The 13059-nt window shown below is 38.6% G+C and overlaps 1 protein-coding gene across 3 annotated transcripts in view; it reads right to left on the minus strand.

Moving 5' to 3' along the window:
- The window catches only part of Dip2c (disco interacting protein 2 homolog C), a 353635-nt gene that overhangs the window by 53001 nt on the left and 287575 nt on the right, over positions 1–13059 (minus strand). For 2 of the 3 annotated variants that reach the window (XM_050142289.1, XM_050142290.1), the window contains 7 exons: positions 12510–12711; positions 10485–10594; positions 8852–8932; positions 4190–4313; positions 3513–3634; positions 2406–2517; positions 2206–2315 (listed from right to left, as the gene is read on the minus strand). In XM_050142289.1, the coding sequence (XP_049998246.1) occupies positions 2206–2315; positions 2406–2517; positions 3513–3634; positions 4190–4313; positions 8852–8932; positions 10485–10594; positions 12510–12711 (861 nt within the window). Of the gene's footprint in view, positions 1–2205; positions 2316–2405; positions 2518–3512; positions 3635–4189; positions 4314–8851; positions 8933–10472; positions 10595–12509; positions 12712–13059 lie in introns of all 3 variants that reach the window. The other variant, XM_050142287.1, reaches the window with a different exon arrangement.

Consider the following 13059-nt stretch of genomic DNA (forward strand, 5'->3'; position numbering starts at 1 on the left):
AGGGAGGGAAATGGGAGGCGGGGAGGAGGCGGAAATCTTTTTTTTTCAATAAAAAAATTATATTTAAAAAATAAAAAAAATAACAAGTAAGTATAGACCTGCTCTCAAAGAGATCATCATGTAGTGCAAAGTTCAGACATGGGGCTAACTATAAGATCTGCCAGCACTTTGCCAAACTTGATTGATATCAGAGAAAAGGGTTGTTCATATCTTCCTGGCTGGTAGCTAAGGAGTCTGGTAGGTTTTGAGAGTAGTTTTAACACATGATAAGAGGATAAACAGGTTAAGAAAAAAACAATACAGGGAGAAAAAACACCCAAAGAAAACAATCCCTCAAACACACACACACACACACACACACACACACACACACACACACACACACACACCCTCTATCTCTGCTAAGCACATTCCAGTTTGGGGCCTGAATTGGGAGTCTGTTCTGAAATGAAGTGTGAATTCCTGATTTTTACTAGATAACTTCAGACTTGGATAAAGAAGTATTTTTTCCCCAGAGGCCAACCAACAAAGGACTCCGAGAAGCCCCAAAAGTATATCTCTGAACGTATGTGCATCAGATGTGAGACTGCCTCAAACCTGTGTACTTCTTATTTTGGTTGCATTGTGAGACATTTAATACACAGTGTGACCTAAGCAGATTTGTCTTTCAGAGTCATTTTGCTTGGCTGAGGTTAAGTAAGTGTCCTTTCCCTGGGTAGATACAACTAAGAGTGCATAGGACCATTCAAAGTTTAAAGCAACACAACTAAATGGGTAAAATGTAACAACATATTCTGTTTTATATGAACCCTGACATTCCATAGCATGAATTACAGAGAAAACACCCATAGCTTTTATGGTATGCAACTGAATGCTTTCATCCAAAAGCTAAAATTGAGTAAGAATTTCTTCCAGAGAAAAATGATGTCTTTGCTACCCTATGGGACTAAAGAGGCAGACGTTAGTGCAGAGAATATGCCAGACAACTTCCCCTATTCCCCTGTGCATTTCAGCCCTTACAACATATAGGGTCTCATTAACTGATACCGCAATATACTTCTCTTCACATGTTCATCATCAGATTATCAAAAATTGGAAAAACATTTTAGGAGTTTGAAAGAAAGTCTAGTTATCCATCTCTCTGAGTTTTTCTATGGTGTATAAATTAACTTGAGTCACCAGAAAGTAATGCACACCATCTTTTCATGTGGGTGTATCTTTTTAAACTTAAGATTCCCACTTCCCTGCTCCATGAAAATAATCAGAAGTATGGGTTTTTATGTTTCTATTTTGGCTCTGACGGAAGAAATTCAAAGCTCACTTAAGGATAACAATAATTAACTCATCATGGTCTGAGAATATTTCTTTTAGGAAGATATTTAGGGCTTTTTTTGTTGCTATTGCTGTTTTTCTGAGACAGGGTTTCTCTGTGTAACAGCCCCAGCTATCTAGAACTAGCTCTGTAGACCAGGCCAGTCTCGAACTCCCAGATATATGCCTGCCTCTGCCTCCTGAGTGTTGGGATTAAAGGCTTGCACCACTCCACAGGAAGTTTTTTTTTAATTATTTAATATTCATGATAATTTGATATGCTCTCTAATTCCACTGAAGAGACTAAGTCTGAGAGCTAACTAACAGGTAACCAGCTCAAAGTGTCCTAGTTTGACTCAAAGGCAAAGATGGAGAGGAAAAGGCTTCCTGAGGCTTTGGGCCCTGAGGGACATCTGAACTTTGAGGATGCTGATTCCAGGTAACATCAGAAGTTCTACTCTTTGATAGCCAAAAGGTTCTCACTCTAGCTTCACCAAGCAGCCATCTTTGAGTTTATGATTATGCTCGTTTGATAAGTAAGAGAAGGCAGTACAAAGATGCAGAGCAGAGTAAGAGTAGAGAACCAGCAAGCAAGAAGATTATATATAGCATTCTAGTATGCAGTAAGACTGTGACAATTAAAAAAAAATTGTTAGAACATGCTAGGTAAGGGCTGTACATTTAAGTCATACCCCCAGCTTTCCCAAGATTATTTAAAAATTGGCTCTCAGGTACTGAAAGGTCACATATGTAATAGCTTCTATGAAACTAATTGCACATGATCTCCATACATCACAGAACATAATCATACATAACAACATTAGTGAACAATCAGTGCATGGCTTGTCTGTTGTCCATCACTGGTCTGCACATTAGGCAGATCTGTCTTCTCACCTTTACACCAGCTAGCATTCCAGTTGTGGACACACTAAAGTCAAGGTAAGCCAGCGTGTCAGGGTTAGAAGGTTTGTAGATTTGGGCAGGCCGCTTCTTTGGCAAATCATCTGCAGAGGAAAACAAAACTATCAGTCTACTTGCCTATACTAAAGACCATAACAAACAAATGCACGTAGAAAGCCAGTCCAAGTGCTGACCTGTGTCCAGTATGAGGGGCCATGTCCTGACATCTACAGCTGCTGCTGCCTCTCTGGACCGTAGCAATTTACAAATCAGTTGTGTTGTCATGAGACAAGCAGAGCGACTCACCTGAGGAGCAGAGACAAGAAGGGAAGGAATGAATTTACACCAGAAATGGACATGTCTGGGAGGTGCTCATCCCTTATGTGCCTAGTGTTCCTCATAGATTAAAAGTACACAGCTTAATTCCCAAGAGCTAGCTGAGGATGTGGAGCTGATCTGGCTGGAAATGTCACTCTTGGTTGAAGAGGATGACCTTTTCCAGTAGTAGAAGGCCATTCTTTAGGGTTTCTCTCCTGCTAGAACTTCCAAACTAGTTCTTGAGAGCTACCTAGGGTATGACAAAGCCATCCACACCCAGAAAAAACTCAGAAGCTAGATTCTCCTACTCCTATGATTAAGTATTGTCCTAGCATTACTCTCAAACTCAAGAAAAACATCAGAAGCTTCTTTCTCAGCATGTGCTATTTGACAAAAGCTACATAAGCAGATCACTGTAGATATTTTCTAGCAGGAGTGTCTTCCTTGGTAGTGTTCCCGCATAGCTACCAAGACAATTCACCAGAAGGCTAAGACTATTCTTGGCTTCTTAGGATTCTGCTTCCCATAAGAGAAACACATATGCTAGTCTTTTTAACTTCCTTATACAAAAAAACAAAGTATACATATATATGCTAAAAACAAAGAAAACAACCTTCTAGATTCAGAAGAAAGGAACTTGAAGAAAATGAAATTTTTTTCCCATTTAGATTGCTTCTCAGTGTTTGGTGATGAAGCCTTCTCTATGGAGCCAATCTGAGGCATTTTCAGTGTCAATGCACTGCTTGCTATAGCTGCTCCCAGCTGGCTAAAGCTTCCATGTTGCTCAGCTTAGATCTTACTCCCAAAGTTGATGATAAACTTCCAGGAGGCAGACTACTTCCAATTCTATTACTTTCATTGCAAACCCACATGTACAGCACAGTTAGCAGCTGCCCCAGGAGACTTTAGGTCTGTGACTCATAGCTTGCCACTGAGCACAGGCAGATGGACGGCCCACAAGCTCCTACCCAGGCCTTGGTTACCTCTACGATCATCTTGACTGTAGGCAATGTTGTTGCAATATTCTGTGGATGTGGAGGTCGCACGGTGATTGGCACACAGCCTGCATACAGGCAACCATAAAACGCAGCAATAAGGTCTATTCCTACACAAGAGGAAAGCAGAAAAACTCACATGAAGCCAATCACATTGCTTAATGACCACCACTGCTCTTTCTCAGTGAAAGTTCTAGTCTGGGAAAAGTCAGACAGTTAAGCAAACAAGGCCTTTAAGAAACTCCTTCTCTGCACCTTTTGTTAAGTCTCAATAACTACTTTCTTGTGGCTTGTTCTTCAAGACAGCTTAGTTGTTTCATTTATATGTCATTTCTCTGGATAACTATTCAATAGTATGATTATGCCTAGGAGCTGAAAACTTAACTACTCCAGTATGAACTACCTTAGTAACTTATTCAATTGTAGATATAAAAGTTCAGGTAGGCATTGCTTTAAGCCTCTGAAGCAGTGTTAATATGTATCTTAGGCCGTGTGAGTGAGAATAACTAGAGGAAAATGAGCCTGGTGAGAATCTTAACAGATATAAAGAAAATACTAGGCAGTAACCCAGCAACTCTCCAAGTATAGTTACAGGCAACAAAGTGGCTCTTCCCATCACTGTCCTCGTTACCTCTCAGGGGTCATGTCTGATCCTACTGCTTTACCTGGAGGGTAGACTAATGCCACGTGGTCTCCATCCTGCAGGTGGCCCCTTTCCATCAGCATCACTGCTATCTTCTCTGCACGCTTGTGAAGCTGAACACACGTCAAGGAGTTTGCTATTGTTCCCTGAGCATTGTAAGAAGAGGTTGTTAGAGATATCTCACCATAGTAGACCATACACCATATAATCCATTTGCCACAAAATCTCAGGTCAATGGGTTTTGATATGGTCATAGTTTTGAACCATAATTATAATGGACATATTTAGAATGTTTTCTTCATTTTCTCCTACTATATCAAAAGAAAATTAACTCTCCCTCCTTAAAAATCAACAACTGTCAATAGCTCTCTAGGCAGTTGAAGTACCTTTTTCCTTTTCTAAAGATTTATTTATTTATTGTATATACAGTATTCTGCCTGTGTGTATGCTTGCAGGCCAGAAGTGGGCCCAAATTCATTACAGATGGCTGTGAGCCACTATGTGGTTGCTGGGAATGGAACTCAGGACTTTTTGGGAAAGCAGGTATTGGGAGAACAGGCAGTGCTCTTAACTGCTGAGCCATCTCTCCAGTCCTCAAGTACATTTTCATGTAGATTTTTTAAGTATGTAAAAAGAAAAAGAAAACATCTTCAGGCTAAAAATACCTTGAAAGAGCCTTACCAGGAAAGATTAGTGCATGATAGGAACTGAGAAAGACCAAAAGGTATGCCACTTAGTATTTACATTGTGAAGAAAAGAATGAATAAAGTACTATAGCTAGACATGCAGGTATATGCCTACAGTCCCAGCACTAGGGAAGCTGATGCAGGAGGATCAAGAGTTAGAGGCCAGCCTAGGCTATTTTGCAACTTTGAGGATATCCTGTACTTCTCATAGTAACCTGTCTCAAAAGAAACAAGTGTGTGTGTGGGGGGGGGGGCGGGCATGTAAACCCTTGTCCACAAACTACATTCAACTAACTTAAAAAATTCCTGATACCACACATAGTTCATTTGCATCAATCACAGGTGTAAAGACCACTGTCTACAGCTGCTTTCAAACAGGCCTTTTTAAAGCAGTAGACAATTCTGACTGGTATTTTATGGGGCAAGGAAGACTAAGGAAACTGAAAGTGAAAGTGATTGTGAACAATCGTAATATCATAAGTGTATCATATTCAAGCAAATAGCTTTATATGATTTATATGATATGAGGAAGTGCAGAAGAAGGATGCTGGAGCTTGTGGGACTCATAGGGAAACACAGTGAGCTTCAAGAGTAGGTGCTGAAGCTCTCCCAAAAAAGATATGTGTAAAAGTGAGATCCTAAAGGAGCTGATAGGAAGAACTACCTACTATGCGGAAAACAGCTGCATGGACTCTGGACTGTTAGGGAGCAATGTTTGGAAAAACACCCTGCATTCCTATATACAATGTCCCAAGTCACAAACACACATGTGGATGGAAGTGCAGAAGAGTATTTTATGATGCATTAAGATTCATGCACCAGTACCTCATATTTAGCAAAAACATGCATAGTAATTTCTATGAGGACAAGTTGTTGTCTCTGATGACCAACACAAAGAAAGGCAGGGCAGGGTGGAGTCACCCAGGAAACAGCCAAATCAGTCTTTAGACATCACTGATGCTATGACTAGTGTTTTAAATAGAAGAGATGCTTGGCTTGCAAGTCTCTAAATTATCCTTCTCCTCCCACACACTTTTCTTTGCATCATAGGAAGATTAACACAAGAAAACAGAAAGTGGCATGTAAAGTAGACTAGTGAGAAAGAAAGCAGAATGCAGCAAAGATGCTGAGTAGGAGTAGGGGTAAGCATATGAGATGGTATGAGTTTCCATGAAGTAATTTAGCCTCAGGTAACTGCCATTATTTCCCGACATCCTCACCAATATTCAAGGGAAAAAATATTCCTATTCTGAAATTACTGGGAAAAACAGATTTCTAGGTAAAGTTATTTCATCAAGTTAGAACTGTCTTCTAATATAACCGTGGGTGAGTTTTCACTAGCAGGATGATAGTACAAAGACAATTAGGGATCAGCTTCCATTCTAAACACAAGAAATTTCATTTTTACTGACAGTGAACTTGACACTGTTTTAAAGTTTTATTTTAACAACTAAAACAGTTAAGGAATGAACAAAAAGCCAAACAAAACTCATGCTTTGAAATTATAAAGAAAATACTCCAAATAAGGAAACAATACAAAAAAATTAAATGAGTTGGCTAGAGTTCCTAGTAATAACAAAAAAGGACATTCTGTATGCTTTGAGAGGGAAAGTTTTCCACTGTTAGTGATCATTTTAATATGCAGTATTCCAACTTTCAATCTTGCATACCTCATACCTACAATTACTATAGTTGCCATGGATGCAAGCACATGAATGGATACTGAAGGTAACAATGAGAAACATCCTCCAAACTCTGAAGTTATGTGTTTCAATCATATTAAAATACCCATAACCCAAGAAAGATGGTATTATTAATTATAGAAAGCACTGGAAAGGCTATAGGTGACATATGAAACATAATGGTCCCCCAGACATGTCACAAGAAATTCATGATGAAAATGAATTCCCATGTTACTTTGTACTCTTTCTAATGCTGCATTTAGAAAACATGACTACACATGCAGCCTATGATGTCTTTCTGCTGGACTGAACAAGACGGTGATTTAAGTGTAAAATATACTATAGTGAGCATGAGATATTGTTGCTATGTCCCAGGTCGACCAGTTTTAAGTTGTTCCAGGTGCAGACAGAGGATGCAGGTGCTTGACTCTGAATCTTTTTGAAGACACTGTGACCCTTCAGACATCTCAGAATGAAACTCCACATAGGTCACAGGAGAGTTAGGAATGGGTCGCATATAAGAGGAGAAGGCACTCTTGAACCATACATTTTGCATACTAAGCTAAAGTAAATTTATTCATGGCTTTGACCTCTATAACTAATTTTATGTATCTGATTTTCTGTTATTTTTGTTGAAATGACTTTAAAGTATGTGAGTTATTTTCCATTAAACATTTTACTATAGATTCAATGTTTTCTTACAGTAAATGACTAAAATCACAGGATTTGAGGGCCTGGATAATGTTCACAAGGTCACACAGATCAGATGTCAAGCCTGGTACTCTGACATCACTCCAAGGAACATCACTCCAAGGAAGTGTCTGAGGTGTCTTCTTCATAGATACAAGCAGAACAATGCTGATTTCACGATTTTGTCCATGAACACACTGCCATCAAGTTTGAATATTCATGTCTACAAGGATCTACTTCCTCATGAGCTTAGACTTAGACTTCCACAAAGTTTGAACACAGGTATTTATCCATCTTACAAAAATGGGAGCAAAGTATTAGGCAATGTTAAAGGGGGGATTTTAAAATGATTCAAGTCTGACTTGCTCTCTAAATGCTGACAGTTTGCTCAAGATACGATCACTTTGGCAGTGTTAGGGAAATTAAAGGAGGGAGAAAGTTCTCATTAAAAGATGTTAGAAGGCACTATGCTCAAGGAAAAGGAGGTAAGTTACAGTTAAGGCCATACATGCTAGACATAACTTGGGAGGCAATATTGGAAGACGAGGAGCCATGGAAAAAGCTATGGCCAAGAGGAGCTTACAGGAAAAACACTATATGAAGAAAGCCAGGAGAATCTAGGAAGAGAAGATTAAAGGGAAATGTAAAGGAAGATGAAAATGGACAGTTGTGGAAGTATGGGGAGTCATGCCTTTATCTATAGACTGAAGATAGATTCATTAAAAAGGTACTGAGCCACATGGCTAACATAGATCAGAAAAATGGGTTAATCAAGATGTAAGAGTTAGCCAGTGAGAGGCTAGAGCTAATGGGCCAATCAGCTTATAACTTATGGAGACCTATGTGTGATTTTCTTTGGGGCTAAACTGTTGTGGGGTACCGGGTGGGACAAAGACCCTAACAAAAAGCAGGCCCCTGTTTGTGTTACACAGACCTAAACAGAGAAAATGGCTGAAAGAGACTTAAGGAAATGTTCATCATCCTTAGTCATCAGAAAAATACAAATCAAAACAACTCTGAGATTCCATCTTACACCTGTAAGAATGGCCAAGATCAAAAACCCTCATGACAACGTATGCTGGAGAGGTTGCAGGATAAAAGAAATAGTTATATTCTTAATTTTATTACAAACCAACTTGTTTACATGGGGACCTTGGGAGAGGGTTGAAGGAGAGAGGAGAGGCAGGGAGGGGAGCAGAGAAAAATGTAGAGCTCAGTAAAAATCAATTAAAAAATAAAATAAAAAAGAATATAACTATTTCCTGCGACTGTATTTGTTCTCTATTGTAGATATCATTAACCTCTCAGTTTTGGGTGAGAAATACTGAGAAGGAAGTGAAAGCACTGAGAAGTGTGCAGTTTTTCCTTTGCTTTCTGCTTCTTGACTGCTGATGCAGTGTGGTTTGCTTTCTCAAGCTCCAGATGCTGTGACTTTCTTCATAATGGTGAACTGTAACCTTTGAGCAGAAATAAATTCTTTCCCCCATATATTGCTTTAGTATTTTACCATAGAAACAGGAAAAAGAAGTCTTTGAGAGTATACAAAGAAGGTGATCTTCCAGAAAAAAGTTCAGACTATTAAAGCAAGCAGTTAGGAAATATGAGTTCTGGAGCTCTGGAGCCTACCCGACAATTGAGCAGTGTGTATAGCAGGTGGTCTGGGGTGGTCTGCGCTCTCCACTGTAAGACCTCTGACAGGAACAGGAACTGGAAAGACACAAGGATGTTAGAGTCATGCCACTGAAGTCTGGGTTAGGCAATATCAATATTTAAGTAAAAATTAGTACATTCTTTCCTACACAGAGGCATAAGGATACAGTCACATTTAAGAAAAAGTCAAGCAAATATATCAATAACAGAATGAGCAAATCCTGCAGTTATTTAGAATTCAATGCAACTGACTCAGACCAACAGCACCAAGGACTGCTATTGTATCCTTGGTTAGGCAACTTTTCTACAAGTCAGCACAAGGAAGAGGAGAGCTATCTCCTTATAGATAAGATCAGCCAGAAGATGCAATGTTGATTTCTGTGATGTTTAGAAGAGAATATACAATCTAGCTTACTTAAAAAATTTTATTAAATATGTGATTACAGAATTCCAATTCTCTGCCATTACTAAATGCATCTTATTTAGTCTGAAATAAAAAGGACAGCTTATTTCACATGAAGATATAGGAAATTTCCATATAACACCCTAACACCTTCTATTAATAGAAATATACTACATGAGGACAGTATGACAATCAAGTTCTTTTTAGTGAACAAATTGCTGTATGTTATTACGCTGGCAATATTTAAATAATGGGCCTACCTTGGGCTGTGAGAATCAGGGAGTCCTAAGTATTGTCAGAAATGAAGTGTTACAATGGGACTCAGAAATACATAGGCAAGTTATGTGCTTTGCTGTGTGGGTGGGGAGGTGCTAGATATTTGTTCTTTAAGATGCATTAAGAAGATTAACTGTTAAACCCCAAAAGACAAAAACTGTGCACCAAGGTTACTGTGAAGCAGTGTGGGTTTCACGTCAGGGTTGGTGGGGAATACTTAGAAACAAGTAAAGATCAAAGGTTTCTAGAAATCGACGGTACTTGACTGTCTCCACTGAGCTGGAAGATTTCTTGTTATTTCCTTATTTTTATTTATTTATTTTTTTAAAACTGCTTATGAATTTTTCCAAATACTGGTGAGTTAGTTATTCAAGTCATATTAATATTATGGGATAAATAATTTCCTGAGTGATATGTAAAATTTTAAAATCAAATAATTCTAAATAGTAAATGCATTAGTAGAATTGAATGACAAGTCAAAGGTTACTTGCATTTATAATTTTAGATTTTTTTCTATAAATATGAATGGAAAATTGAAACCTATAAAGATGTTACTGAAACAAAAAATCTAATATTTTTAAAATGAATTATATAAAAATCATGCAAAGAAATAAACTCTTCAGCCTTAAAAGTCAAAAAAAAAAAAAGATCAAACGTTTCCTAATAATCCTGCCCGTGTTAATGATATAACTTCTTCATTTCTGTGCCATGATGAAACTTCCTAAAGCCTCCTGTACCCCGTAACATTCTCTCCTATAAACCTATTAATCTCCACTGTGGCAATGGGTTAGCATCACCAAAGATGTGAAATCAGTAATAAATATGGAACTGACATAGTGAGGACTTGGGACAGTCATTCTGTGATTTTACAAATAGTTAACACAGCTCTAGAGTCAAGGGAATAATGTGAGCTCTGACCTCGGTTCTCACCTTCCGGGCCTGGTCATTGTCCTCTATCTGACCCAGGTCTCTGCCACTAGCCTGAGCAATCCTCTTTCCAGACACCAGGTTTCCCACCATCACAGAGGCGGGGCCAATTTCTGGGGAAAAAGAGAAGAATAACCTTAAAGACATAAGTGAAATTCTTTTTAACAGGACTCTTAGTCAATTAATGAAGAATTAACCTTGGTAAAACACTTTGGAAGACACAGCTTCAAATCACTCTTAATATAAGATAGCAAAGAAATCATTGATGTGTCTGTGATGGTCAAAATGAACAAACCTGAATGAGGTTACACAGGAATGATGTTTTCAACACAGACAACCTGTTAGCCCTCTGTGACTGATGCTTCTACTGTATAGCATTGAGCCAATAGGTGATATACATTCAGATGTGACTGTAAAAATGGTATAGAAGGTAAATATAGGATATAAAACCAGGAAAGACTTCCGTATTAAACCTCTTCTTGTTTTCTGATATTAGGACCTGCAGAGAGGGTTGACACATTTGCCTATTGGGATAGATGAAGGGATATGATAAAGAATCACTTATTTATAGATTTTACTGACCAGTGAAGTTTGCAATTTTCCATCAGGCCTACAATGAGATGTAGAAGAGTAAACCCAGAAGCCACTAAAAAATGAAAGCTTTTTCTTTTCACTCGACTGTTACAAACTCAATGAACATTCTTAGGGCGACAGTTTGAAAGAGAAACATCAGACATGTTTCTGATAGCTTCACTTTTTCAATTATAAAAAAGGAAGCTTCTTTTAAAAATATTTTTTGCAAATTTTTTATTACATTTATTTACTTGTGCACGTACATGTACTCATGCCATGGTATGAGTGTAGAGGTTAGAGGACAACTTGCTAGAGTCAGTTCTCTCCTTCCATCATGTGGGTTATGAAATTGAAATCAGGTTCAGGACTGGCATCAAGTATTTTATTCACTGAGCCATTCTGTTGGCCCAAAAATTTATTAACTGCAGAGACTAAAATTTTCGACTGTTAGAAGCCCTAACATGCCAATTACTCAAATTTTTCATTAAATGAATACATGCATACCAAGGAATACATATTTAAAGGGAAAGGTTAGACATTCTAGATCCCCCTTTCCACCGTGTGTGAGTGAAATGGGGGAGGTATTGAGAAGAGGAAAAAGATATTTAATTCTGTAATTTAAGAATTACAGTATAAAGACTGAGAAGAGGGATTGGTGGGTAAAGGGCTTGTTATGCAAGTGTGACGAGTGGAGTTCAAATCCCCAGAACTCATAAAACACAAGGTGGGTATGGAGACTGCGATGAGAGTATGGTACATGCCATATCATGTTCATCTATCTTTAGTTTTAGCTATATGTACCAGCCCCTCTGCTATCAAGTTAGCAGAAGATTCCTGTTTCCTAATTTACTACATTCTGACAATAAATGCACTGACAAGTGTATGAGATTTAGTAGTATGTGACTGATTTATTAGCTATGAGAAGCAAGCCAGATAAAAGATAATGTGTTCCTAATATATCAGGCAATGAGACAACAATCTCAGTCACAAATAAATAGAATTCCTCATGTTTTAAAGTGTTATTACATAGCCTACCACTTTCATTCCTAAATGAGCCATATAAAACCTGCAAGGGTGAATTACCCAGAATCTGTACACAGGACCATACCCAAGGGATGTATGTCTGGTCTAGGGCTACCAACAGGTGACTGAACATTACCAATCCCAGTGGAAGTGATATCCAATAAGAAGGGCACACACCTCTTCTACCCACATTCTCTGTACAGACTACCTGAGGTGATTGCACTACTTCAGAAGAGCTGCTACACTCTAGCCATCTGGGTGCAAACAAAATCTTGTGAGAACGTACTGCCTGGGAGTGCGGACCATGTGGAGAACATGAGTATGGAGATTACCAGTATTCAGAAATGGAGCTCCTCCCAAGCCTGCTATTGACAGACACAGCTTACAGAATCCACTCAAGGCTATGTCACAACACGAAGGGTTATGGCATACCTGGCTGCTTCTGCCGTGGTTTAGGTAAATTTGTGACACAGGTGTGTGGGCACATCAGGACATTACAGGGGTGGAGAGAGCCCTCTAGGAAAAGCTGCTTTGTTTCTGACAAATGGATGCCACCAAGTGGAGTTTTGGGAAGGGTATTTGCTGGTACCAGGGCCAGGCAATAAACTCCAACTTGATGTATACTGTCAATTGCCTGAAAAATAAGAAAGAGACAGTCATATTAAAATTGGTTCTAGGGGTTGTAGAGATGGCTCAGCAGTTAAGATCACTGACTGTTCTTCCAGAGGACCTGGATTCAATTCCCAAAACCCACATGGCAGCTCACAACTGACTGTAACTCCTGTTCCAGGGGACCTGACACCTTAATATAGCCATACATGCAGGCAAAACACCAATGCACATTAAATAAAATAAGTAAATAATTTTTAAAAAGTAAAATAGTATCTATAAACAGATATAGTACATAGTGTATTACTTAGAATTTTTGTTTGTGTATACATGTGTGAGGAGGCCAGAGTACAACCTCTGGGGTTGGTTTTTA

This window comes from Alexandromys fortis, unplaced genomic scaffold (genome assembly GCF_014885135.2).
Source record: "Alexandromys fortis isolate MF-2015 unplaced genomic scaffold, M_Fortis_MF-2015_v1.1 scaffold_5, whole genome shotgun sequence".
NCBI lineage: Eukaryota > Metazoa > Chordata > Mammalia > Rodentia > Cricetidae > Alexandromys > Alexandromys fortis.